Source organism: Ictalurus furcatus, chromosome 2 (assembly GCF_023375685.1).
Source record: "Ictalurus furcatus strain D&B chromosome 2, Billie_1.0, whole genome shotgun sequence".
Classification (NCBI taxonomy): Eukaryota; Metazoa; Chordata; class Actinopteri; order Siluriformes; family Ictaluridae; genus Ictalurus; species Ictalurus furcatus.
Genome location: NC_071256.1, coordinates 19,222,914 through 19,250,781, shown reverse-complemented (window position 1 = coordinate 19,250,781; position 27,868 = coordinate 19,222,914). Strand labels below are relative to the sequence as shown.

Below are 27,868 nucleotides of genomic sequence, written 5' to 3'. Positions count from 1 at the left end.
AAAAAAATGCTTTTATCCATTTACAGTTACATTTAATGTCTGTGAAACAAGTTCATTCATTGATCTAAACTAAAGTTTGGAAAAGTTACAGCACTGACACTGGAGACTCCTTTCTATAAATGCTGAATAAAAATAAAAAACGTCCCCAAATCAACACACACTTGTTAATCTGTTTATTATTTGTGGAGCGTCCGCCGTACAAGTCCCTGTGAATGATCTGTTGCTATAGAATCCGTAATGTACACACAGTAACGAACAATCAACATGTTCTGGCCAATCAGAAAGAAGATTTCAACAACGCTGTGGTACGAATAGGAACATTTCACTACATGAAGCCTCATTTTGCTCGTGTTCACATTGAAAACAAATTCAGAACAGAAATCATAACCACTGATGTTGACTGAAATGTTCTCCTTCAGTGGTTCATCTACTCATCAGGGATCACTTGCATTCATAAAGAGGAAAATTTAAACCATTACCATAGTTCCGTGTTTAGCGATGCGCTAAAAGGAACTGCTAATTTAACCCCTGAAACTCCGAGTGGGAAATTTTTTCCACATTAAAAAAAGAATCTGAATGAGCACTGAGTATTTCAGCATGGAAGAATTAAAGAGCAGTTACGTAACACATACATTTAAAGAAAAAGGATGTAGATGTCGGTGCTGTCACATAAATTGTAAAGGAATATCGCAAGGAGTTCATGACCAGAAATGACTCACTCAAGCGTTCCTATAGATGTTCAGATAAAGCCAAACTGGGGGGGCGACGACTACGTACCCCCTATAAAGAATGTAACATGCTCTTGTAGCTCTTGTAGAATGAAAACCAATTCTGGAATTGATTATGATTGTGATTATGATTATACACCACAGATTGTTGTCCAGCGCTGATGTTCACTTGTTATCCATGTTTGAGTTTCCATTTGAGGAGAAACCAGAATCACAGTAATCTTTTATACCTGGGTGGGGGGGAGAAAAATAAAAAAAGTTATAACTTGCAGTAGATTTAATTTCTGTAAGGAAAGGGTTAATTTTTTAATGTTTGGCTCTATGCACTTCCTTAAAGCAGTCACTTCTGGGGTTTTTTCTGTCGTTGTTTTGCCTGATGAGACTCTAGGGTTATATGAAAACCTCACCCATGTCGGTTTTTCCTTATCACTGACTTGAACACTTGCTACTTCCACATTTTAAACCAAAAATATACCAATAACAACCGTAAGAAATTATAACATTTTCACACTAGTTAGCCAACATCCATTCTTAAGTTTTCTGTCACCAACACTGCTAACAAACTGCAAGCAAGACAGGTGTTGCTTTTAAATAAAAGTAAAATCCCAATTTTAAAAAAGGTTTAGATTGAACAGTTTAACATGCAACCAAAAAAAAAAAAAAAATCTTGAAGAACTATTTTTTCTGAAGCGTCCATGTCTTCTCAGGCTTTGGTGCTTTAGTTATTATGGTTCTTTTGAAAGACAGAGTTCTTAGCTTTTTATAATGGTTAACACTTTTCTCAGAAGGAAACTCTTCTGTTTAGCACTCTCTTCCTGTAGGTTAAGCAAAGACACAACGGAAGAAAACTTTTAGTTTTGAGAACCAACAAGGTTTACAAACACGACAACGGGAGGATTTCCTCATCGCAAAAAAAGTTCCAATAAGAATCCGTAACAATCCAAAGACGACTTGAAGAAGCCCCACAGAGGGATCTATGTAGACTGGCCAAAATATAATGTGCATCCCCAAGACAGTTACTAGCATAAATGATAACAGTATGTAGTACAATTTTTGATTCTGGGTAGTAAGTGATATTGTCCATTTTCTTTCGATAAAATGGCTATTAATCCCCTCAAAGTTTGCTTTAGTGAACAAGACTTCTGTATTAATGAACTTTGCCTATTTTCATTGAGAAAACAGGTGAATTTGGATCTTTTCATTCATATAAAAAGTCAGAATAAAACAAAATATGAATCCAATTAACATGTATCTATAATAAACGTATACAAAAATGACCACAAAAGATTTAGAAGGGAGTTGTTTTTTTGAGATTTACAATCATATTGTGAAGCAGCCCCTAATTCGTCGTCGCTCATCATGTTCTCGTTATATTGTCCTTGGTAGTGGTGTTCAAAGGGGCAAGCTCCTCTGAGTACACTCCCATGTTCTTCCTTAAGTGATCAACATAAGCATCAAGGACTGGACTTTGAGAGATACAATCTGTCTGACAATCTACAGAGAAATACATCCAATCTAATCAGGAGGAACTTCATCATGCAGCAAGACAATGATCCAAAACACATTGCCAACTCAACAAAGGACTTCCGGAGGGGTTGGGATGTCTTAGTGGAAGTGGAAGGTTTTAGACTGTCAATCACCAGACCTTAACCCAGTTGGGCAGTATTTCACCTCCTGAAGAGGTTCAATGGCTCATCATCAATTATTCCTTAATTAACACATACCTTAATGTAATTGTGACATTAAATTCATGTTATTTTCATAGCGTTTCAAAAAGGTCACAGTTATTTTCATAGGTTATGATATTCATAATTCAGATATTCATGTTGCTCCACTCAGTCCTGCTGCTCATGCTTTAAAGTTTGTAGCATTTTTTTGTGCGAGACAGACATTGGGAGATTCAGCACACTGCATTGTGTACCACTTTGATCTGGTTTAAAGGTTGTTGCTTTTTTTTATTCTCAAAATTGAAACAATCACGGTTACCTAAGGAGAGGAAAGTACTAGTGAATTGTTATTTGTCAATACTGGCAGAAAGTGAATCTTGAATTCCTTATGTAAGGGTCTCTTTAGCAGCAATGTCTGCTTGTTCATTTAAAAAAAAAAAAAAAAAAAAAAAAAAAAAAAAAAACAGAATCCAACACAAAATGTTGTAGTTTTGCTTTTGTAACAAGTCTACTTTAAAATGTGAACAATTATGGGGTGGTCTTTAATGATTTAATTGATTGAAGACTTTGAATCTGTAAAAAATGAAAAAGTTCCATAAAGGTTCATAAAGGAACCATGAGAACAGGCCAGGTTCTAATATAAACCTCTATTGTCACAACAAAGTTTCCAAAAAGAACTGATATGTACCAACTAACCAAGGGATCGTTATAAAAGCTACAAGTTCCATGTTGAACCTTTTTGATAGTTAGAAGTTCATATTTGCAGTTCTTTTTTGAACTCCAAAGTTTCACACTCCAAAATGTTGTTCTCCAGTATCTTCTATCTGTGGTCCGACAAAGACACTGGCTTTGTCTTTTGAGTGTTGAAGGGACTTGAAGGCTGCCGATGCCATAACAAGACCTGTGACAAATTGTTTCATAAGGCCCAATTTGATGTGCAGTGGTGGCAGCAGCACCTTCCAGAGGTCCACCAATAGCTCCCACTTGACCTTGCTCCTCCTAACAGCGAATTCCACAGCGTCCTTTGTAGCCAGTCCCACCTCTGGTAGTGCGCCTTGGTGTCCCTGCTGCCCAATATACAATGACAGCAGGGAAACGTTTTCCTTGAAGATCCATCAGGAATGCCACTATTTTAAAGTCTACGATGACCTCCCAGCCATACTCATTATACTTCAAGGCATCCAGCAACGTCTTGACGCTGTTGTAATCCTCATTGAGTTCAGGAAAATCAACATATTTTGAAATTTACCTATTTTATTCTGACTTTATGTGAACGAAAGATGCAAATTCGCCTGTTTTATCAATGAAAATAAGTCGATATCAAATTACACACAAAAGCACCTGGGTCACAAAAGCAAAATTTAAAGGGAATAATAGCCATTTTATATACTTTTGCAGTATAAGCAATTAAGAAATAACACTTACTACACAGGAACAAAAACAAAGTTTCATAGTGATAGTTAGCACACTAGCATTTCGGATATGCTAATACGTGACATTTTGCACGACATTTTTTAGCAGTTTAGCTGTATACATTTCTGAAGGGCAGCTTTCAGTGTCCTTTAATGTTCAATCTTCTGTGGTAATAGCGAGATAGCTGTGTTTAATAACCTAGAACAACTACTGAGCCCTTTTCCTTCTGTTTGTGGAAGGAGTCTTTATATTTTTTTTGCTGTCTTATTAACTTCACAAGAGAGAATAAAAGAGAGGCTGGTGAGGGAACGACTTTATAGCTGGTAAAGGAGAACTTGTTTCGCTGACGTTCCACAATGTTAAATGCAACTCGTGTGTCGTTCTTTAATAAATAAAAAATTGTAATTTTAGCTAATTTGCTGTGGTGTAAGAGGGATAAAGCCTTTCAGGATGTGCTGTTATACTTCCCAGTGGTATCAGTAACTCTGCTTCATCACACCATGGGGTTGGTGATTATTAACAGCAGCTCAGATAGTAGTTTCAGCATGGATCAGAGAAAGGAGTGGCATTAGTAGATGATTGTTGATGTTGACTGTTATTGTCACCACATTTAAAAAAGAAAGAATAAAACATAGAATGAACTGAATTGATTTTCACATTTCATTTCATTTAGATTTAATTTATTAATTAATTAATTAATTTATTTATTTATTTATTTTCGTCTCAGGGCTGACTTTTGAACCATACTGTACAGCTTGGCAGATTGCTACAGCATGATAATTTTTGTTATGTATGGTTACCAAAGCTTTCAGAGAAACATGGCTGACAATAACATGGTGTGTATTACCAATAAAACCATAAATAAAATGGTTTTATTGATGGAATAAAATCCTTGGCTGTACCTTTGCCTATGTTGGTTGAAATGATTTACCATGCAGTTAAAGAAAGAAAACTGACACTGAAGCACTGGTGCACTTTAATCATGATTCTCCATGACTTCTGGAGCTATAGATAAAAAAAAAAAATAATAATGAAATTAATTCTAACATCTAACAAGTCGATTCAGATTTGAGCTTTTAGAAGATCATATCAAGTAACTTTAGTTCCACATTAGGATTTTCCTGCCAGTCACATGGTTTGCCAGCACACACGAAGTATAAAGCTTGCAGATCAGGTTACAGAGGCAGTAATGAAAGGTGTTTTCCACCTCTATGGGAGGCATTTCATTAGCTTTGCTGCAACATAGACTATTACAACCTAGAAAGGGGCTTTTATAACGGCACTAGCTCATCTCCAAAACACCCACGTGTGTGATAAATGTCACAGTCTGGGGTCTGCTGGTATATATATATAAAAGAAAAAATTCCTTAGTGGCTTCTTATTGATACAAAATGAAAGGAAGTACCATCAACAATCACATGACTGGTAATTTCCCAAAATTAAAGGCATGAGAAAATCATTGATATGGAGTAAGTTAACCCTCGGAGGTTAATCACACCACATTTAATAAATCTTTGATGGAGACTTTAATGACACACATTCTCCCACTGTTGAATGACCACACATTTGGTGAAAAAGGTCTGGCTGTGGAGTATAATCTGAATAAATTAACAAATTAATAAATTAAGAAATGTTTTTTGGGGTTTTTTTTTATTGCTAAACTGTGAAGCTATGAGCTAGAAATGTTTTCGTGATAGAATTCACACCAAGTTAGTGTTTCTACAAACCCTAGAATGCATTCTTAATTAAGGCTAGACGATACGATGAAAATATCAGAGCACAATACAATTTTTACAATACAAGATATGCAACACAATATACACCGATCAGCCACAGCATTAAAACCACCTGCCAAATATTGTGTAGGTTCCCCTTGTGCCTCCAAAACAGCTCTGACCCATCCAGGCATGGATCCTTTAAGTCCTGTAAGTTGGGGCCTCCATGGATCGGACTTTTTTGTCCAGCACATCCCACAGATGCTCGATGGGATTCAGATCTGGGGAATTTGGAGGTCAAGTCAACACCCTGAACTTTTTGTTCTTCAAACCATTCCTGAACAGTTTTTGCAGTGTGGCAGGGGCATTATCTTGCTGAAAGGGGCCACTACCATTAGGGAATACTGTTGCCATGAAGGGGTGTACTTGGTCTGCAGCAATGTTTAGGTAGGTGGTACGTGTCAAAGTAACATCCACATGAATGCCAGGACCCAAGGTTTCCCAGCAGAACATTGCCCAGAGCATCACACTGCCTCCGTGAGCTTGATTTCTATATAGTCAAAGACCCATAGTGCATCCTGGTGCCATTTCTTCCCCAGGTAAGCAACGCACACACTGTCCACATGATGTAAAAGAAAACGTGATTCATCAGACCAGGCCACCTTCCTCCACTGCTCCTTCCTTGGACTACTTTTGGTAAGTACTAACCACTGCATACCGGGAAAACCCCACAAGACCGGCCGTTTTGGAGATGCTCTGACTCAGTTGTCGAGCAATCACAATTTGGCCCTTGTAAAAGTCGCTCAGATCCTTACGCTTGCCCATTTTTCCTGCTTTCAACCCCTCAACTTTGAGAACTAACTGTTCATTTGCTGCCTAATACATCCCATATCAATATCCCACCGCTTGACAGGTCCCACTTTAACGAGTCAACGTTATTCACTTCACCCGTCAGTGGTTTTGATGTTATGGCTGATCGGTGTATATAGTGTTGAATCTTAATCATTTTTATTATCTATAATCTTTATAAATCTGTCATTTTTAATACATTTTACAATTATTAAGTAGGTGAAGTTTAGATAATAAAGAGCATGGCCTTGGCAGTAAAATTCTTATTCAATTATTTTGTAGTGCAATAATTCAAAAGAATTAAAAGCAACCCAAAATGTCTGATCCTGATTTAACAATTTAAGTTTAATGCCAACGCATTACTTTAGCTATTTCTCAGAGACGATAAACCTCAGGAACGAATTTTAGCATTAACCAAAAAAAAGCTAAAAAATAGCAAGACTATTCCAGGAGTTCGAACGCCAACAATGCCTGAGTGGCAATCTCTTTCTCCTGTGTCAATCACAGTGACACTGGCCAATCGTAGGGGTCTGTGAGCTCATGTATGTGGAAGAGGGAAGAGAGTGCTTTCTTCAGTGTGTGATTGGTAGCAGCCATGTGATAGGGCAGAGCTAGCTACTGGGTGGGAATTGGCAGGTGACCAAAGTATGGAGAAAATCCATATCCTACAATCTTTTCATCTTCAGCAACCTAGGACAATCTATTACTCATTCATATATATATATATATATATATATATATATATATAACTCTAGCACTATGTTCTGTATGAAGAGTGAAGTCAGACAGAGTTACGGTTGGACGGATGTGGGAAATAAGTGAAAGGGTCTATAATCAGACAGAAGCCTGAGCATGATGCTGTCTTTTTTTTTTTTTAGAAGCACTGAGACGCAGCAGTAAGACAACAAAAAACCCTACAGGCCATTTGAAGCACAGGACGAACAGATCGTCTCTTGGCTTCAGCAGGTGTTTTGCTGCTTACATGCAAAACACAAACAAAACCTGAGCTGTGACTCTGACTGGGAACTGAAACACTCTGCGTTTTCAACACAGCCTCGCTCTGATAACGACGTGCATGTAATGAAAGCCAGTTTGTCCGGAAAGCAAAACATGCTGCGTTCAGCCACTGTCAGAAATGAGTAAACCAGCCTGAATTACATCTCTGTCTGATTCAACATGGCGGGTAATTCGTTAAATATACAAAACTAACAGCCACGTAAATTGGACTTTGTTTCAAAATATGTTCAAAGTTTTAAAAAGTGGTTGAACACAGAATATTTAAAACACTTGGATAAAGTTTTGAAGTGCCAAGCATAAGAATGTAAACAGTTTGTCTGGAATGAGGAAAATCTTTGCAGACACACTGTACTGACTACACTAAATGCAACAAATTTGTTTTTTGTTTTTCAAGTTTTGGCTTTCTGTTCACACTGAAACAGCGTTTTTGGTCAGCATTTTTAAAAATCAAACATTTTGTACCTGCACCTCATCATTAAAGACACCAATACAATATTAGAATGGAGAAAAAAACAAAAAAACAACAACAACAAAAAAACATCATTCTGGAAAAATATTCTTGTTTTCATTTTATACTTTGCCACTTCTGGGGAAACAATTCAAATGCTACAGATTGCATGTGTAATGCATTACTTAATGTTTATAACGTCGTTTGAAGCCATGAAACACGGGCATTTTGCTTTTAAATCCTGCTTCCTGACATCTCTTTTCTTCAATGAGTGCATCAACATCAGCAGTTTTTGGGCATTTGCTATTTTCATAATGTCATTCAGATGTCTGTATGCGAGTGAAGAGCGAAGGTTGGACTTGTTAATATTCGTTCTGGAAAAAGCCTGCTCATGCAGATATGTAGTCCCGAACACACGAAGGATTTTGGAGGCAAAAGCTGTCATTTTGGGGAATGTCGGTTCTAGGTGTCAGTAGAATAAAATAAAACCACACTGACTTGTGCTGCAGTTCCATTAGTTCCATCATTTATCCGCGTGCGTCTCATCATGTCATTTAATATTGTACTCTTTTGCCAGAGCCATGGGATTGTCGGCTGTTGACCTCACAGATGTCAATTTTTCTTTCTTTTGGGACATGTTTAAGATCACAAGTCGCTTGCCACTCAAGCATTATTTCCAAGCAGCGATCATCAATAAGTCCTGTGTAGAGGTTAGAAAGGATATGCCCCACCTCCGGGGGTGTGTCTAGCTCTGCAGTAGCAGCTCATTAGGAGTAAACGTGGTTCGTCTGTGTGTTTTTGGCACGTCTTCCTGCACACTATTCCCTTTTCCTGCCGTCGCTTGGTTGAGTGTTGGGAAGAAGGTGAAGTTTGTCAGAGTTGGTGTTTATGTGACTTTACCACTAACCTGTCGTTATACACCGTTTCCATTAGTAAGAATCGACAATGTCATTATGTCGACCAATCGGTGACGACCCTGCATCTCTCCACTCGACCTTGGCTCATACACGTACGGCAGGACTCAGGAAACACACGATATCTCGTGGTCTAGGAAATCATCCCAGTAAATGTGGACAGGATATTTATTTAATGCATTTGTGATGCATGATATTTTGTCAGATTGCCCATCCTCTACTCATTTCTGCGTCAATATTAGTATCAACGAGAACCAAAAATAAAACGTTCCTTCTCAACACTCACAGTGAATCTTCTTAGAATATGAGTCTTTAGGTCTGAAAAGAAACACGCTGCATCCCTACCCAGGACTATAAAAAGAATTTGCACAGATGTAGGTAGAATCCGCTGTATAAATGTGCACCTATGAAAAGTCACACAAGGTGCGATCTTTTGTGCTTGCATTTTAGCCTGATATTTATACTATCATTTTTCTTGCTCATTGTTTGTCATTCTTCAGCCTTGTTCCAAAAAGCAGGAAATAAAAAAATAAATAAAAAGATCAGAATGCTTTCATCAGGAAGAGATCACCAAACACATGCTCTCCTCTCAAGGGGTGTGTGTGTGTGTGTGTGTGTGTGTGTGTGTGAGTGGGTGGGTGTGTTTGGGTGGGTGGGCGGTTTTGCCAACATTGTTAAAAACCCGCCCTCCTTTTCAGGTTGTGTGTCCTGGTATGACCCATGCAAAACAAAGACAAAGAATCAGGAAGTTTGTGTGCGTGTGTGTGTTTGATCTTACTCTGCACTATAGCCCGATAGACTGCGGCTGCTGGAGAATCTGGCACTTCATTCAGGAAAGACTTTCCCTCGTCACAGCTTCGACCTTTGAATTTAAAAAAAAATTAAAAAGGAGAATTACAATTAGCAAATGCAGAACCTGGTTTAAAAAAAAGAGAGAACTAGAAACTGGTAGAAACTGCTGGCGACAGAAGTTACATTCTACATCACAAGAATACTCAAAATGACGAGGTTTATATACACCATTTCTTAGAATGACTGTTTTGTTTAAAAGTTTTAAAAAAAAAAAAATTCTAATAGGAAGGGAGAATATAAACGGAATAGTACGCAGGATGTGGTTTTACTGGTTTAATCAGAGAGAGAGAGAAAGAGAGAGACCATTATTATATTCTACTGAGTTATAACTGATATGCTATTACAGAAAAATAATCAACAAAGGAGTGGTGTGATTATTTTCCAATAACAGCACATCTTGAAGTGTTTTATTGCTCTTGTACTACAAGCAACTCCCCAATCATTACAAGCATTGTTTATTAAAGAAGGACACATTGGCCTTTTTATCTATTTATGGCTATGTTTAATGTTGCGGAAGGTCTGCGAGACAAGTTCCTGCTCTCACCAGCCTCTCTTTTTTTTTTTTTTAAGTTAAAAAGAAACTAAGCTTGTCGATTTACACAGAAATTTACAGTTACGTCGTTATGACTTTACAAAGTGCTGACACTGGAGCCGCCTTCTATAAATGATAAATATAATAATAAATCCTGACACGAAACGATTACACACATCCGTTTATGTGGTGCATCCTCTGTGAACAAGCTGTTACTATAGAAACGATAACGTACTAGATTGCGCACATTAACTGTGAAGGAGCTGTGATTTGCTGTGACTGTCAGAGAATAAATCGAACACCTTCCGGCCAATCAGAATCTGGAACCGAGCGGCGCCGTGGCATTGCGTACCTATCCGTGGGTCCAGAGGAACTCGGCCGAGCAGAGGCAGACTCAGCTCCTTGCACATCCGCTGAGCTCCTCCCGTGGTTGGAGGGAAAATCTGAGACGTGTTCTGTTTTAAGGGCGCATGAAATAAAACATTTCAGACACATGAAAGCAACTTGCTCAAGTCTTTCATGCAGAATTTAAAAACGGGCTAAAATCTGAACGCTAACAAGGAAGGGGCTTTAATGGGAAAGCACCACAAATTTCTCTAGACTGGCGTGTGAAGTGGTGTTCACGATTACAATGTGGATAAAAGTTCAGATAAAGCAAATATATACACCAAGTTCCTCTTGTGGGGAAAGTCCCTTGGAGACCAATGTTACAATGTAAAAACAAGCTGAAAGTTAGGATTAAACTCGACCTCTTGCTTCAGAACAGGTCACTATGTAAAACATAAACAGAACAAGAAAGAAAGGCTGAACAAAGAAACACAGAATAATCCGTTTATACAGTCGGGTTATTTTTCCTCTCGTAAATGAATAAAAATTGCGAGTGATCATTTTCGATTGGTTTGCTTAGTCTATTGTCACATTTTCTCACAAAAAAGTGTATTTACATTTATTCATCTAGCAGACGCTTTTATCCAAAGCGACTTACAAATGAGGAAATACAAGCAAAGCCATATATCGAGCGGAGAACAAGCAGTGCTACTATACAAGATTTATAAGTGAGTTCTAGAAAAACAAAGTGCACAGAGTAGAGGTGTAAGTGCCAGAGTATGTGGGTTTTTTATTTTATTTATTTTTTTAGGATAATGTGGGGTTGGCATTTTAAGGGTTTAAACACCGAGTAGCACATAAGATACTTCAATCAAATGCAAATGCTAAACAAAATCTTAGCAGAAAATTAGAATTTGTTTATACCTGTCTGAAGTGGAAAAGAGAAGACGAAAATAGAAATACGTTTTATAAATAAACGCAGGTCACACCTGACACAAATATCCAGATCTGTCTAAATCATAAACATGACATGGACACGGATCAGAGGACATTCACGCTCTGGTTCAGATACAACAAACAATGCTCTCAAGTTTATTGATTCATTTTAATGAAGATTGACTGAATAAACATCAAATGTTAAATCTCTCCGTTACAGCCGTGCACTTCGGGTACTGTAGTATTTGGGTCTTTTTTAAATTCCTGATCACTTTTACGTGCGAATATCTTGAGGCTTTCTGCATGAAAGTCGCTGATGGATTCATGTTTATCAAACTTTTTAGAAAGTTAGTCACTAAAATCACATCACAAACCCATTCACAAAGACCACAAGACGTCCAGATAGACGTCAACATCGCTGTGGAGTTAAGGCGTGTGAAATATAATGACGGTAAATCTTAAAAGTATCGTAATTAAAGATTTAAGCACGCAGACTGCTGGAATGTATTCATGGTTAAAACATCAGTGCCTCCCTTTATTTATTTTTAGATTAAAAGTTCTTATTCTTTAGTAAAAGTTCCTCTTAACTTGCCGACAAACTTTTAGTGCTACTTAGGAGTATTGTTTTTTGAAAAACAACTGTGAATTTGGCCATCTAGTCTAAAATAAAATAAATAAAATAAAATAAAATGCCCAGTAGTAGATAGATTTAAAGATTATGGTTGTCGATTAGTGTGCGCGTGTGTGTGCTTTTAGGACCTTGCCATTTAAGGAAGTTCATCTGGGGGCGGTGTGAAACCACTAAGAAACAAGGCACATGATATCTGTTATAATGAAGACTGAATAGAAGATAAGATGAAGAATAATGAATGTGCTGCATGAAAGGGTGTTTTCATGCATACATATATACACACACACACACACACACACACACATATACATATATATAAAAAAATACATAAAGAGCGCACCCATTATTTTAAAAATAAAATACGTATATATAAATTAAGAAGGAATTTTTTATTCTGTAAAAATTTACAGTTTTTATGTTTCTGAAGATGTTAATGCACACTTTAGATTTGATGAACCTGAGGGGAAAAAGCCTGTAAAAAAGTAATTGTGGCATGTGCAAAAGTTTGGACACCCTACTAAGTCAGTACTTAGTCAGCACTTAGTCACAGCAGATATCACAGCTTAAAAATGCTTTTTGTAGCCTTGTTTAATGCATTTTCACCCAGGGGTGCCCAAACTTTCGCACACAGCTGTAAATTCCGCCGGCGATCTTATTTATTTATTTATTTTTACTCGCCTTGCATTTGGGACACACGAAGCCGCTCATGTTCTCCACCACGCCGATGATGGGCAGTTTCACCTTCTGACAGAATCTGATCTCTTTCCGGACGTCCTGCAGAGATACTTCCTGTTCGGGGAAATTGAGAAACGGTCGGAAGTTGATCAGAGGTAGGAGGATTACATCCTTCACTTCCTTATGCAGAAAAATCTAAATCTTTTGTCTATTTGTAATCGCTTCATATTAAGGGATTTTTGTTCCCCACAGTAGAACGTAAGAAACCTGATGTGGCCTGATTTACACAAGGTTATGAGGTTATGGAGTTGGGTCAGTCTGAGGTGTGTGTGAGTACCTGTGGTGTAGTTATAATAACAGCTCCATCGATGCCTGCTCCACTCAGATACTGCACCACGGACAGGTGTTCATCAGAGGTTCCCGGGGGTGTGTCCACTATCAGGTAGTCCAGCTCGCCCCAGTCCACATCCCTCAGGAACTGCTTTATCATTCCTACACACACACACACACACACACACACGTATTATTCAGCAGCTAGAACACTAAAGGTTACACAAGGAATAAACCCCTGTGTGTTGTGCTGTTAGAGGAAATTAATCATTCCGAAGTTGATTATTTTCCATTAATGGCACGTCCTGTTTCATTGTGTTTAAGCGTTTCATTCCTCTTACACCACAGTCTGAATATGATTAAAATGTAAAAAATAAAAAATAAAAATATTGTTGATATTGTATTTACATTTATTCATTTAGCAGATGCTTTTATCCAAAGCGACTTACAAATGAGGAAATACAAGCAAAGCGTTATATCAAACAGAGAACAGTACAAGTAGTGCTACCATACAAGATCTTTTAATTGAGTTCTAGAAAAGCAAAGTGCGCAGAGTAGAGGTGGAAGTGCCAGAGTAAGTTTTTTTTAAAGGATAATGTGGGGTTGGCGTTTTAGGGGTTAGTTAGGTGTTCACAGAAGAGGTGGGTCTTTAGCTGTTTTTTTGAAGATAGTGACAGATTCTGTGGTCCAGATTGAGTTTGGAAATTAATTCCATCACTGAGGGACAGTCAGTGTGAAGGTTCTGGAAAGGGACCGTGAGCCACGCCGAGTACGCACTACTAAGCATCAGTTGTTTATGTGTTGTTCTTTAATATTTATAGTTACATTTCTAACACACAAGTTACATTCTGTTATCACTTGTGCTATTGCAGCTATAAACAGATGTTCCCGAATAAAAAGACAAATAAAAAAAATTCAGCTTGTTGAGAGAGACAGACATTAGGCCTGTATCTCTGAAACACATCCGTACACCCACACATATATATGTATCCGTGATATTGAAAGTAAAAATATTTCCCGTCCGCCTAGTTCAACTTCCTCAAAATCATCCACAAGGTTTCATGTAAGCTTTGATAATCTCAGAGAAATGCAGTGCATGCACCTTTTCTCATCAAGCAATCTGGATCTTTAGATTTTTATATCCTTATATTCATATTCTTGTATAACAGTCCCCCTCACCCAAAAAAGGGGGCCAATAGGTTATAAACAGACTCCTAAAAATAAATATTTATCTTTATTGTTGTTTTTCTTGACATAGTGCCATCACCAGGAGACGAGGAAATAATCCTTTCCTTACGACGTACTGCAGAAAAGAAAGAAAAAAAAAATGCTACTGATTGAATCCTGGATTCCAATTGGTCAGAATGATGATTAATTTTCTATTACAGTAGCTCTGACTTTAGTGCAGAAACAAATCACAGGTTTATTTATAACCATCATGCTGATTCCAATACGTTTCTGTAGTAACCGCTCATTCGCAGAGATTGATTGTTGTAACACTCAGCAGAAGCTGGAACTATTTCCGGCGTCTTTAGGACAAAAAGGTTTACGCTTTATAGTTTCTCGATAAAATGACAAGCGCCAAGCTGAGTTTGTACTTTTTTACGTCGAGAGAGAACGAAAGAAAGAGAGGCTGGTGAAGGAATGATCGTTTAGATCTTCTATAACGTAAGCGAGAACTCATTTCAACACAATTAAATGTAACCAGAATCAGATAAAAAGTCCAACCTGATGCTCTTTAATATTTCAAACTGCACTCATTTATGGTGTAAGAAGAATAAAACACTTCAGGACGTGGTGATACAGGAAATGAATCAACATGAGGATGGTACGAGTGACTCTGCTTCATCACGTGTTGTTTATTATTGTACTATAACAGCACCACACCCTTGTGTTTAATTGCAGGGCCTTTATCCGTTGCGCTGTCCATCTCATATCGGAAATATCAACACAACGAGGTACTGTGTTGTGTACTTTTGGTGAATAATTTTGCATATTCAACCCCCACAGCACTGACATGGTGGGTTTTTTTGTGCTGAAAGGGAACCGTGTCACCCACAGCGGCGCAGGTGACGGACGCAGATTGTGTGCCGGTGCCATTTTCATCCGTTTGGAGGAAGTGAAACCGGTGCACTGGCTCGAAGTAGTGTTAAAAAAAACCCAAGCAGTGTAGGATATAAACTGCTTCACCAGGTCCTATAGGTCTTACACATAGCCTTCTGTGCAATAATCCTATTTAAATATAGAGCGAAAATAAAGCTGCATACGACTTTGTGCGCTGACCTGGTGCAGATCGAACCTTTCAGCACCATGTGTTGTTTGGGTTTTGGTTACATGGTGGTGGTTTGGTGGCAGGTACAAATAACATTGAGAGCAAACATGTCGCAGCACTTCCCGTTTAGCATCAAGGTGTCAAGTGACCCGAGAGAAGCCACGTGCGGTTCAGGAAATCATGTCCCCTTCAAACAGTCATACGACATGACTGCCATGGTGTCGAGGAAATCTACTGAGTAGATCTGACAAGATACGGCATTATAAGAAGAGGAATAGGAAGAACAATAAGCAGACAAAGAAGAGGAAGAAAAAAGAAGAAGACAAAGAGGAAGAAGAAGACAAAGTAGAAGATGACAAAGAGGAAGAAGACGACAAAGAGGAAGAAGAAGAAAAGAAAGAAGATTAAGACAAAGAGGAAGAAGACAATGAAGAGGAAGAAGAACAGGAAGAACAAGAAGACAAAGAGGAAAAGAAAGAAGAGGAAGACGACGAGAGGAAGAAGATGAAGAAAAGGACGAGGAGCAAGAAGAAGAGGAAGAAAGAAAAGAACAGAAGAAGGTGTGGTGGGGTCACTGCTGTAAGTGTGCTGAGATGAGTGCAGAGTTAGGGGAAGTCTCGTTTCTCCTCCTCACAGCAGCTCGTGGCTCCACCCACCGTTTTTCTTCGGGCCTCTCCAGATTACAGCGTCATCAGGACTGCTGAGCAGGAAGCCGATGGACATGACAGCCAGGTTATCTTCTACGTACTGAGGAGAGAAAACACACACACACACACACACACACACAGTGACATTAATTGCAATCACACACATGCGGTTCAACTTTTTAACATTTATTCAGCTTTAGAGGTGTAAATAGTATAATCTATAACATTTAAAATCACAGATCCTCACCACAGGAGACCAGCCAGAGCCACTCTGATGAACCTACACACACACATAGATCACAAATCACAAACACTCCAAACACATACTGCAGCTATAACTAATAGAAATTGTACTTGATGACACTCTGCTGTGATGTGAGAGGAATAAAACACTCCAGGACGTGCTGTTAGAGGAAATTAATCAACTTCAGGGTAGCAGCAGTGTCTCTGCTTCACCACACCATCTCACTGTTGATTAGTTAACCGTAACGGCACCACACACAGTGGTTTATTCCTCACTTGATGCAGTGTGTTAAGATGAGAATTTACAAAAACACACACACAAAAGAAAGCAATATAAAACTGTAGCGTTTAGAAGCAATTAAAGATCACTGTGGTTTGTGAGGAACACAACCAAGCCACATCTGAAAAGAGGAACTCCGTCTATAAGCCATGACCTTAAAAAGGAAAAGGGAAAAAACAGAGACCAAAAATGTGTAAAAAAATGTGCATTTCTAAAAACACGTATTTCTAAAAACGACAAAAGACGGTAAAAAATTTGCTCATTTGTAAGTGCATTCCAATGTTTGAGAAATCTGTGCTCCTGCCACATCATTGAGCAACACAGTGAGCAGAAAGTGGAATGGAAACTTCTAGAGAAAAGCCATGAGCAATGACGACAGCTCAAGGAGGAACAAAGACAATGTTCACGGTATGATTTTTTTTTGATCTTCTGCATATTTGACCCCTTTCCAACAGCGGATATATGATGTTGAGATCCGTCTTTTACACGGAGGACAACTGAGGGACTCGTACACAACTATTACAAAAGGTGCAAACATTCACTGATGCTCAAGAAGGCAACATGATGCATTAAGAGCCAGGGGGTGTAAACTTTTGAACAGAATGATCGATGTAAATTGTTATTATTTTGTCTTCTGGGAAACAGGGAAATATCTTATGTAGCTTCTGAAGGGCAGTACTAAATGGAAAAAAAGAGATATTTAAATAAAATAACAATTTACACTGATCATCCTGGTAAAAGTTTACACCCCCTGGCTCTTAATGCATCGTGTTACCTTCTTGAGCATCAGTGAACGTGTGCACCTTTTGTAATAGTTGTGTGCAAGTCCTTCAGTTGTCCTCAGTGTGAAAAGACGGATCTCGACATCATATAGTCACTGCTGGAAAGGAGTCAAATATGAAGATGCTGGAAAAGTAAAGAATGTGCAGGACCTGGAGGATTTTTCTGAAGAACAGTGGGTAGTTTAACTGCTCAGGACAAACAAGGGACTCATGAACAACTCTCAAAAAACATAAAAACAATCCAAGTAACGACACACAGTATTAAGAATCAAGCGTATGTAAACTTTTGAACTGGTTCATTTGTGTAAATTCAGTTATTATTGTGTCTTGTGGACTATATGGAAACATCTATTATGTGAAATAGCTTATTCAGGGCAGAACTAAATAAAAAACCTAAATGCAATTTTTATGATCCCTCTTATTGTTTTTAAATTATTAATATTTTGCAAATTCTGTAAGTGGTATGTAAATTTATGACCTCAACTGTATACATCTACAGTTAACTCTTGGGGCTATTTTTGCATGCTTTTGTCTATATATAAACCCTTTAAACGTGTTTACCATGCAAGTGTCTAGTATTTTTTTTTCCTCAGCACAACCTCGCTAAACTGTAAGGAATAGCAACAAACTGCACTGATATACAAAAATAATACACCCCAGATATTTTCCTCTAACAGTATGATTTCAAGAGTGTTATTCCACTTTACACTACAGAGATCTGCCAACAATTAGTCTTTAAATCATTACTAAATAGCACATCGCTAATAAGATATCACACATGGTCCTGCTGCCTTTTGTCGTGGAAAAAAAATCTTGAGATTTACTTTTTGTTCTATATATATATATATATATATATATATATATATATATATATATATAAAAAGTGTCTGTTGTTTTTCCATTTAAATCCGAGCCTCCCTCCCTCCCTCTCCCTCTCTCTCTCTCTCTCTCTCTTCCTGATCCAGACTGGGTTTGAAATGTTAGTGACTGAAGCACTGTGTTGTCGTACCTGCTCTCCCTCTAGCCCCATTATTCTGGGTATCGATGGTCCACAGATGTCCACGTCCAGCAGAGCCACCTGGAATTAAAGAAGAAAATGTTAATTATCATAACATCTAGTTTAAAAATACGGATAATATAAAAAAAAATTTTAAAAGAATATTGAAACGATCCTTTCCTTTGTTTTTTGCATTCATTTTTTAAATAATAAATCAAGTTAATAATTTGGCTTTTTTTTTTTGGCATGGCAGAAGGAGGTGGAGTGGGTGTTAACTGAGGTGGGGGCATGAAATGGGTTAGTGGCACTACTGACCTACCATCTTGTGTATATGGTAGCATGACAGCTGCCTTATTTGCTTAATAACTTGAGGGAAAGTAATGAGTAAGTAGCGATTGTTTATAGCACCAGTGGAAACAGGAACTAACTCATTTCACAGATGTTTCACATTAAAAGTAACTATAAAACGGATAGAGTAGGACATGACAATCTTTTACAAATAAAGAATTGTAATCCATGAAAACCTTGTGTGGTGTAAGAGGAATAAAACTGTCAGGCTGTGCTGATAAATGAAAAAAAACTTGGCTCCCGGTCACTGATTACTTTCCTATAACAGCATGACCTGTAGTGACGTGCAGTCCCACCGGTTCCTGTTCCTCTTTGTGCTCTTCTTCTATTCTGGTCTATCTGTGTATTTGTACCTGTATGTATGTGTATTTCTTTCTAACACATGGCAAAAGGATGGAATAATCATAATGACTAAATGGAAATTTTATATTTATTCATTTATTTATGTTCAATAAACAATTCATCGTGGTCAGGGTTGTGGTCTGCACGGATCCCAGGAAAAATGGGGAGCGAGGTGGGAATACACTCTGGACACAGTGCATAAATTAATGACAAGGTTACCAAACCGGGTGAAAAATAAATAAATGAACAACTGAATGACGAAATGAATACATAAATGGACTACAGTTGCAATCAAAATTATTCAACCCCATTGCAAATCAGGTTTATTGTCAAAATTTACAATTCAACTGAAAATGCAACTTATAATGATTTCTCCATTTTCGAAATTACACAACAGCACAAATATGCAAAACAGGTGTCTCAAGCACACCTGATGCAACTAATCAAGGGCTTCATTAGTTGCACCAGGTGTGCTTGAGCTAGAACACATGAAATACCTGAACTGGCTAGAGGCAGAAAATGCATGAAATACCTGGACAGGGCAGAAAAAGGAAGCTATCAATTGTGAAAAACCCGTGAGTGACTGCAAAAGACCTGCAGCAAGACTTGGGGGCAACAGGCACTGAGGTTTCAGTGAGCACAGTAAGGCGTGTACTAAACGCAGAAGGTTTCCATGCCAGAACTCCAAGACGTACACCACTACTGACCCAAAAGCACAAGAAAAGTTGGCTTGAAATCTTATAAATAAGCCACAGAAATTTTGGGATTGTGTTCTGTGGAGCGATGAAACAAAACTGGAACTTTTCAGCACGATAGATCAGCGGTATATCTGGAAGTAGAGGAATGAAGAAAGAACACTCTGTCCACAGTCAAGCATGGTGGTGGCTCGGTGAGGCTCTGGGGCTGCTTTGCATCCTCTGGCACTGGAAACCTGCAGCGTGTCGAAGGCAAGATGGATTCATTGAAGTATCAGGAAATCCTAGGAGAAAACGTCATGTCGTTTGTGAGGAAGCTGAAGCTTGGGCATCATTGGACCTTCCAACAGGACAATTATCCCAAGCATACCTCAAATTCTACCAAGGCTTGGTTGCAGAAGACGACCTGGACGATTCTACAGGGCCATCACAGTCATCTGACCTTATACAAAATCTCTAGTGGGATGTGAAGAAGACGGTTGCAGCACGCAAATCCAATAATATTACTGAACTGGAGGCCATTGCTCATGAGGAACAGGATGCTGCCAGAAGCTATGTCTCTTGTTTGCAGCAGGTCATAACAGCAATAGGGTGCTCTATTCATAAGTACTCAAGATGCTTGCCATGAAGGAGTTGAATCATTTTGAACCATAAGTTTTCAGTTGACTTTGGGGAAACCACTTGAAGCATTCGTTGTGTTTCAATTTAAATTGCTTTTGTTTGATTTGTTCATTGCAAACAGATGAAAGTCTAAATTTTGACAATAAACCTGATTTGCAATGGGGGTTGAATCATTTTGATTGTAACTGTCAAAGTCATCCATGGTGAGACAATGAATCACTCCAGAGAACACAATCAGTGACCAGTCATAGTGATCTTAAGCTTGTGTGCAGCCATCGACCATGAAAAACACATTTCATGAAGTTTTTAAAGAGGAAAAAAAAAAAACCTGGATGTGCATCAGTATTGGAAATGAAATCCTCAAGGCTCCAGTATCAGAAGAGAAAACGTGCTATAATGACATCTCTAATCACAATATTTATTTTTGATCTTTATATGTATGAATTTTGCTCTAAAACATATCCTTCAGTAACACTTTCTATGCATGTGTGTGTTATAATGCATTCATAAAGCATTATACACGTTGTTATAATCATTTATGCAACTGTTTTATAATCTGCTGTCAGAATGCATCATAACTGTTGTTCAGAACACATTATATTATTAATAAACACCAATTATCAGTCCTAGAGTGCATTAGGTTTAGTCGCAGACACACTTCCAAAAGTCATAAAGCTTTATAAGATTTCCTGATAACATCTCTGTGGTAATTCATTTGGTGAGTCACGATGCAGTATACAATATAAACATATAACGCATTATGGACGCTCATAGAGAACTAATTGTAATTATGTAACTAATTCCAAAACTGTGTATAATGCCTTAAGATTGTGTTAGCACCTGATATGAATGTGAAATTATTAACATTACAACAGTTTATAGTGACTGATGAAACAGAGACTAGGTGAGTTTTATGCGCTACAGCGTTCGGCGTTCCCTCTCTTCCCGTTTGCCTGGTCTACCACTTCGTAGCTGAGCTGTTGATTCTCATAGGCATTTCCATTTCACAATACTTACACTTGACTGGGGCAGATCTAGTGGAGCAGAAATTTCACTAACTGACTTGTTGTAAAGATGATAAAGGTGACATCCTGTAACAGTAAAGTCACTGAGCTCTTCAGTGCAATTCATTCTGTCTCAAAAACCTGAACTCACTCATTACGAGGTGGGTGCACATACTTTTGGCCATATAATGTGTTTATTTTTGTGGTTTCTGACAATGTGTCGATGGTGTTCATAAACACTGCCATGTGACCGTCATTTAAAAAGTTATTTTAATGTTGCTCCTATTTCTGCTGCTGTTGCAATTCCCAGAACACTCAACTTCATGCTACTCACACACACCTGCATCCAATTCACCATGCAATCATAACCACAGTATAAAAGGACTTCCTGTGCATTCACCCTTTGCGATGTATATGCGCAGTTGCCTCATCTCTGTCATTTCCAAGACTTGATACCATGCTAGCTTCTGGTTTTGACCTTGTTCACATTTATGACCTTGTCTCTTTGCCTTGACTGTTTGCCTGACCTCTGCCTGTCTTTGTTTATTGATTTCTGCCTGTTCCATTGGACTATTGTATTAAACTATCTAACCTGCACTTGCTTCTGTCTCAGCCTCCATTATGTGACAAGGACAGAGTTTGGCAAAGACAAATAAGAATGAAAGGAAATAAAGTAGAAGAAATGCAGAAATGTCAGGAATGTCACCCTTTTACATTTTTCCCCCCACAGCAGAGAGAAAGAAAAATGACGATTTACAGATTGAAGTTCAGCAATAATAATAATAATTAAAGCTGCAAGCAGCATTTTCAGAGGCCAAGCACTCAGACTCGGTGAGCCGCACAGTCACAGACGCACTACAATTTTTGCAAATAAGCAATCACAGGAAAGCAGAGCCATAACTTTAGGCAAAGGGATTCAAGAGTGATTTGTAGTTTCACTCATTTGCCAGCGCGTTACAGGGGAACAGTTTTGAGTATCAGAGTTTGGACAAGATTTGGAGGAGTAGTAAAAATGGCACTTAAATGGAAACATTTTCAGCATGTTATTGTACCTTTTGACCAGTAGGTGGCACTGTCACGAATTTTTTTGGAAAGCCTCAGGTCATGGTCCTGATAATGCCTACCAAGATTTGTGTCGGAATGCAAGGTTGTTGCTGAAATACAGCCTCATTTCCTGTTTGGTGGCTTCGCTGTCAGATTCATTGGCCCATTACGCTCAAATCGTTTAGAGTATTGAAAATTCTTTTGTGAGGCTTACTTTGAAAATGATATGTGCCACATATGGTGATGATTGGACAAAATTTGTAGGACGAGTAGCGAAAAAACAGTTTTTGACAAAATCCAAAATGATGGAAAGTCTTGTTAGGTGGAAATTGGCGTCATATGGTGTCTTGGACTCTTTGCAATGCAGGGAACCCAGGGATGCCTGGCTTTTAAATTTGGGACCCACGGTTCAAAAGTTATGACCATAAACATACTTCCAAATTAGGCCCAAAAGTGATGGTGGTGCTAGAGCATTAGCAACACTTTGCCCAAATTTGGTCAGAATGTTGCTTAGACCCTCCTTAATCAGTGTACCAAATTTCCCAACTTTTTACCAGATGGTTCTACAGGCTGCATTCAACACACTAGCCAGAAGAAGAAGAAGAAGAAAACATTGGTGCTTGGCCCCCTAATAAACAATAAATAGCTTGTTTTCTGGCCCGTTTTATTTCCTTGCCATTTCCTTCTATTTCACTGGACAGTCTAGACCTATATGCTTGGCTTTAGGTATATATATTTTGACAGTTTGTCTGTTTGACCCAGAAGAAAGGACAAGTGAACAACAACCTGCTAAAAATGTCAGCTAGGTTGATAAATGAGGGCTCAATTCAAATGTACCTCATTTGTTTTGGGGATTTCCTCTGGGTACTCCAGTTTCCACCCCCAATTCAAAGACATGCGCTGTAGGCTGATTGGCATATCCAAATTGTCTGTAGTGTGTGTGAGAGATTGTGCCCTGCAATGGGTTGGCACCCCTTCCAGGGTGTCCCCCACCTTGTGCCCCGAGTCCCCTGGGAGAGGCTCCAGGCTCCCTGCGACCCTGTGTAGGATAAGCGGTACAAAATGGATGGATGGAATGAAAAATGAGGGAAAAAAATTATTTAAGATTTGAATGATGATTTTATATTAAGAAATCCGTGTTCGTTTTGTGGAAATAAAATGGAAAACAGATTTGGAGTGAACGGATGATACCAGGATTAATCATCTGCACATGTGGGGCGTGTGTGTGAGTGTGTGTACTGCAGTACACACACACACACTGAGTGTGTGAGAGGGAAAAACACTTCTGCTCCTACCTCACACCCGCCCCCTAGTGGAGCTGCTGCTCATTACCTCAGTGAAAATGGAGGGGAAAAAATAATGACTACACTTTTTTTTTTTAATCAGACTTTATACATATAAATATGCTGCAAAAAATTTTTTTAGTGTAAAACAATCACTAAGAGTAGTCATTTTATTTGAAATATTTTAAGGGTGTAACTAACGCTAGAGGTCTAGTTATAAATGCGACCTTCAGAGAACGTGTTTCTCTAAAATGGCTGGAAAAAACGGCCATGTGTTATTTTAGACACATGGGTGTGTACGGGAGTCAGAGGTAAATTGTCTCTGTGTGTGTGTGTGTGTGTGTGTGTCAGGGACAACAGAATATTAGCAGGAAGTGGGAGTAAAACACTACATTTCTAACAGGATGTTCTAATCATGTTTACTTTCCCTGGGTCAAAGAGCTGAGACAGAAAAAACACACACATGGTTCACTCAGAGCCAATGCCTTGGTGAAGGTCGCGTATGGGAGACTTCTATCACACACACAAAATAGAGCACTCGAGTACAAGAGCAGCGTACACACTGCAGAGAGAAGAGTGTGGAAAATATGATGTAATGAATTATCCCTCTGTAGGCAAGACTGCAAACACACACACACACACACACACACACACACACACACACACACACACACACACACACACAACTGCACTTCACACCCCTCTTCATCTCCCTCCACTGGCTTCCTGTAGCCGCCTGCATCAAATTCAAGGCCTTGATGCTCACCTACAAGACCTTGTCTGGAACAGCACCCTCCTACCTCAACACTCTCCTGAAGGCCTACGTTCCCTCACGTAATCTGTGATCGATTAATGACCGACGCTTAGTAGTTCCTACTCAGCATGGCTCAAGGTCCCTTTCCAGAACCTTCACACTAACTGTCCCTCAGTGGTGGAATGAACTTCCAACCTCAATCCAGACCACAGAATCTCTCACCATCTTCAAAAAACAGCTAAAGACCCACCTCTTCCGTGAACACCTAACCAACCCATTAAAATAAATAAATAAATAAAAATAAATAAAAAAAATTTACTCTGGCTGTTACACCTTTACTCTGCGCACTTTGCTTCTTCTGGAACTCAATTAACAGATCCTGTATGGTAGCACTACTTGTACTGTTCTCTGCTTGATATATCACTTTGCTTGTATTTCCTGATTTGTAAGTCACTATGGATAAAAGTATCTGCTAAATGAATAAATGTAATGTAAATGTAACTGCTATTTATTATTACAGTAACATCTGACCTTTAGGTTCCATTCATCACTGCTGTGAAAGCTTTTTCAATCTTGTGCCATTTTATCCTTAACCACATTGTTTAGTGTTGTGGTTTGTTTTAATGTTGGTCTAATTTTTATTTTAAATGCACTGTACGTATCAGTGCCATTTTACACTATTATAAATATTCACCTCACTGATCTCTCTCTCTCTTTTATATCAGGTTTAAGAGCCTCAGATTGTCTTTATGATTTTTTCCCCCCCAGTAAAAACTAGCTGTTAAATTTCCAAGGAAACAAATCCAGAATAATATTTCCTGTTTTCAGTTCTCAGGTAACCTCCTTTTTCTTCAATATTCTAGATACAGAACATGAAACAGACGGCATTGATGTCTGTTACGACGTGAGTGAGAACAGGGACTAACATGTTTAAGTTAAGTGTGACTATAAACAGATATATGAGTGTGTTATTCTTTATTATGAGCCTGATTTAGCTGAGCTTCCTCACCTGTACCCCCTGCTTACACTCTCAGGTGTTTGTGACTGGACTCTGCCTTGCAGATTGGACCCTTTTGGAGGCAGATGCTTTAGTGTCATAACCCTCACAATCTCTTCAACGTCGTCCTTTGCTTTCCATCTTCAAGGCTCAAAAAATTTTAAAACCTTTCTCTATGGTCGTCACTAAATTATTAATGTCAGCATTGACTGAATTCCAGCCAATAAAGCAGGCACACAAACTGTAGGTCATCAGGGGACACGAATCACTCAAGCACACAGTTTTAACTTTCAACAGTTTTAACAGATTCGCTTTTGTTAAACTACAACTGCAGCTTAAACTGCTTACACAAAACCCTCATAATATGACAATATGACAATCTTTAAGCCTGATAGACTTCAGTTTGTGGGAATTTTTTGTCTTTCGTTTCAGGATTTCCATCTGAAGAATCATCAGAACTGAAGAAGCTCTCTACAAATCAGCAAACAAAGCTTGTAATGTCGCAATTACCGTAGTTACGAGATTCCGACTTATAAAAAGCACTCACGTCCTCATAGAACTAGTAATTCCAACTTGTAAACTAGGTATTTTCTGAGAGCTCCGCCTTTACCACCGCTACTAATATAATACTTGTAATATTTCTGTGTAATAATTTGTAAAATTGACTAGGTCCAAATAGCGCAAGATTAATGTGAAAATAAACTAAAGACATACAATACAGTTTAATGTAATTGTGCAGTCGTCAACATCATCATCTCACACGGATTCATTTAATTCCGAGTCCAAGAACGTGAACAGCTCCAAGCAGAATGCCCGGGTTGTCACCTAGTAATTACAGTAATTCCGACAAGGCATGAACGCAGCCATATCCAGTTTGGAAAAGACATAAATGTTCAGAATTCAGTGAATTTCTCATGATTTGTTTATTCATAATGCTTACTAAAATATTTCTGTTTGATTATTTGTTGAACGCTTGATTATTTCAGGCACAAAAACAGCTGGAAGTGTGTATTTTACTGTACCTTGTGTTAATATGAACCTACCTCTGTGGATTCATCACTAGCCAGGGCGTGAGCCAAGTGAGCACTAAACGTGCTTTTCCCAACACCTCCTTTACCAGACAGAACTACAATCTTGTGCTTCACGGTGGACAACTTCAGCTTGATCTCCTCCACAGCTTAAAAAAAAAAGGATAAAAAATAGTATAAGAACAAGTCAAGAAATGTTTATTGTCAGAGGTCCCAAGAATGTAAGATGAAAAGTTCTGACAATGATATTCAATACATAAATACTTTAAAAATCTAGAAAATATGGGATTAGAGATGATCGATAATGTTGAGGAATTAAAAAGGTACCAGGATCTGGAGCTTTGGAAGCACCGGAAGAACATATGGCCTGGTTCGGACATCCTTCACACGCTGAAGATTTGCCAGCTTGCTCACTGCTGGTTCCTGGACAATCTGGAGAAGAAAAATAAATAAACACACAGAAACCCACAAAATTACCTCAAGTAAAAATGCACAACACCACAGTTGCAGGGGTTTTACACTAGCTGGCTAATTTTAGAAACTGGATTTAATAATCTGAACCCGTATTTTGCTTAAACACTATTTAAAGGTTTCGGTTTTAGCTGAAAAAGACGATAAAGTTCAGAGAAAAATACAACACAGCACTTAAGTGTAGTCCGACACTCGGCTCTAATCCCAAATCTCTCGTTATTATATACAAAGTGCACTTGATACGCTATAGAACCCATTACTTTACACCCTACATAGCGCACTCATACAGGGAGAGGGGAACAAAGTGGAACACAGCCTCCCTATCAGCCCGGCAATAACATAAGCGAGTTGGGTTTAAAGTTTTATAAAAAGCCATTTTATTTATTTATTTATTTTATATAAATGGCGAATAGTCCATACAATAAGTATCAATAGTACTGCGATGTAACTCAAATTAAAAGACAAAATTTGGTAATTTAAACTCTTTATTCTATGTAACTCACGTTGAGGAGCGTCATTTGGAATATCCGCCATATTGCTATAAAACTTCCGGATACATTGTGCAGAATAAGAGACTCCGGCCTGAAACTGTGCGCTGCTAATAAAAGGTTCCGCTGCAGAGATAAATACAACATCACGCTTAAAATATGAAATACGAATATCCACGAAAATAAGACTATCCAGAAAATATGAGAATGTCCAAAAAAAAAAAAAAGTAAAGACATTCATAAAATATTTTTTTTTAATCCAAGAAAACGTCAATATTCATAAAACATATGCGGATCCAAGGAAAAAATAATATCCATAAAATTTGAGAATATCTAAGAAAATAGGAATATCCATGCCTTAAAGTTATTGAATACAGTAAAATATTCTGTCCTTTTACCTCTGACATGCGGCATAAATGACTCAATTGAAATGAAAATAAATGTTTTAACTTATAAATAATAAACTATTATTATTATTGTTATTATTATTATTATTATTATTATTATTATTATTATCCATCCATCCATCTTCTACCGC

The 27,868-nt window shown here is 38.2% G+C and overlaps 1 protein-coding gene across 1 annotated transcript; it reads right to left on the bottom strand.

The window, feature by feature from the left end:
- Positions 1-158: 158 nt before the first annotated feature.
- Positions 159-27,868, bottom strand: nubp1 (nucleotide binding protein 1 (MinD homolog, E. coli)). Its single transcript, XM_053652206.1, has 11 exons — positions 27,346-27,868; positions 26,699-26,803; positions 26,387-26,520; positions 18,268-18,336; positions 16,201-16,233; positions 15,963-16,053; positions 13,042-13,196; positions 12,708-12,818; positions 10,488-10,590; positions 9,530-9,613; positions 159-958 (listed from the first exon to the last, which is right to left on the bottom strand). The coding sequence occupies exons 1-11, from the start codon at positions 27,569-27,571 to the stop codon at positions 894-896; spliced, it is 1,176 nt and encodes a 391-aa protein (XP_053508181.1). The 5' UTR covers positions 27,572-27,868; the 3' UTR covers positions 159-893.

Excerpts from the sequence above, each read along its gene's own strand:
- nubp1 (XM_053652206.1), bottom strand. The coding sequence starts at position 27,571 with ATGAATGTCTTTACTTTTTTTTTTTTTTGGACATTCTCATATTTTCTG. Across the intron at positions 16,234-18,267 it reads TGGGGCTAGAGGGAGAGCAG|GTTCATCAGAGTGGCTCTGG; the intron begins GTACGACAACAC and ends GTGTGTGTGTAG. Across the intron at positions 13,197-15,962 it reads GAGAGGCCCGAAGAAAAACG|GAATGATAAAGCAGTTCCTG; the intron begins GTGGGTGGAGCC and ends GTGTGTGTGTAG.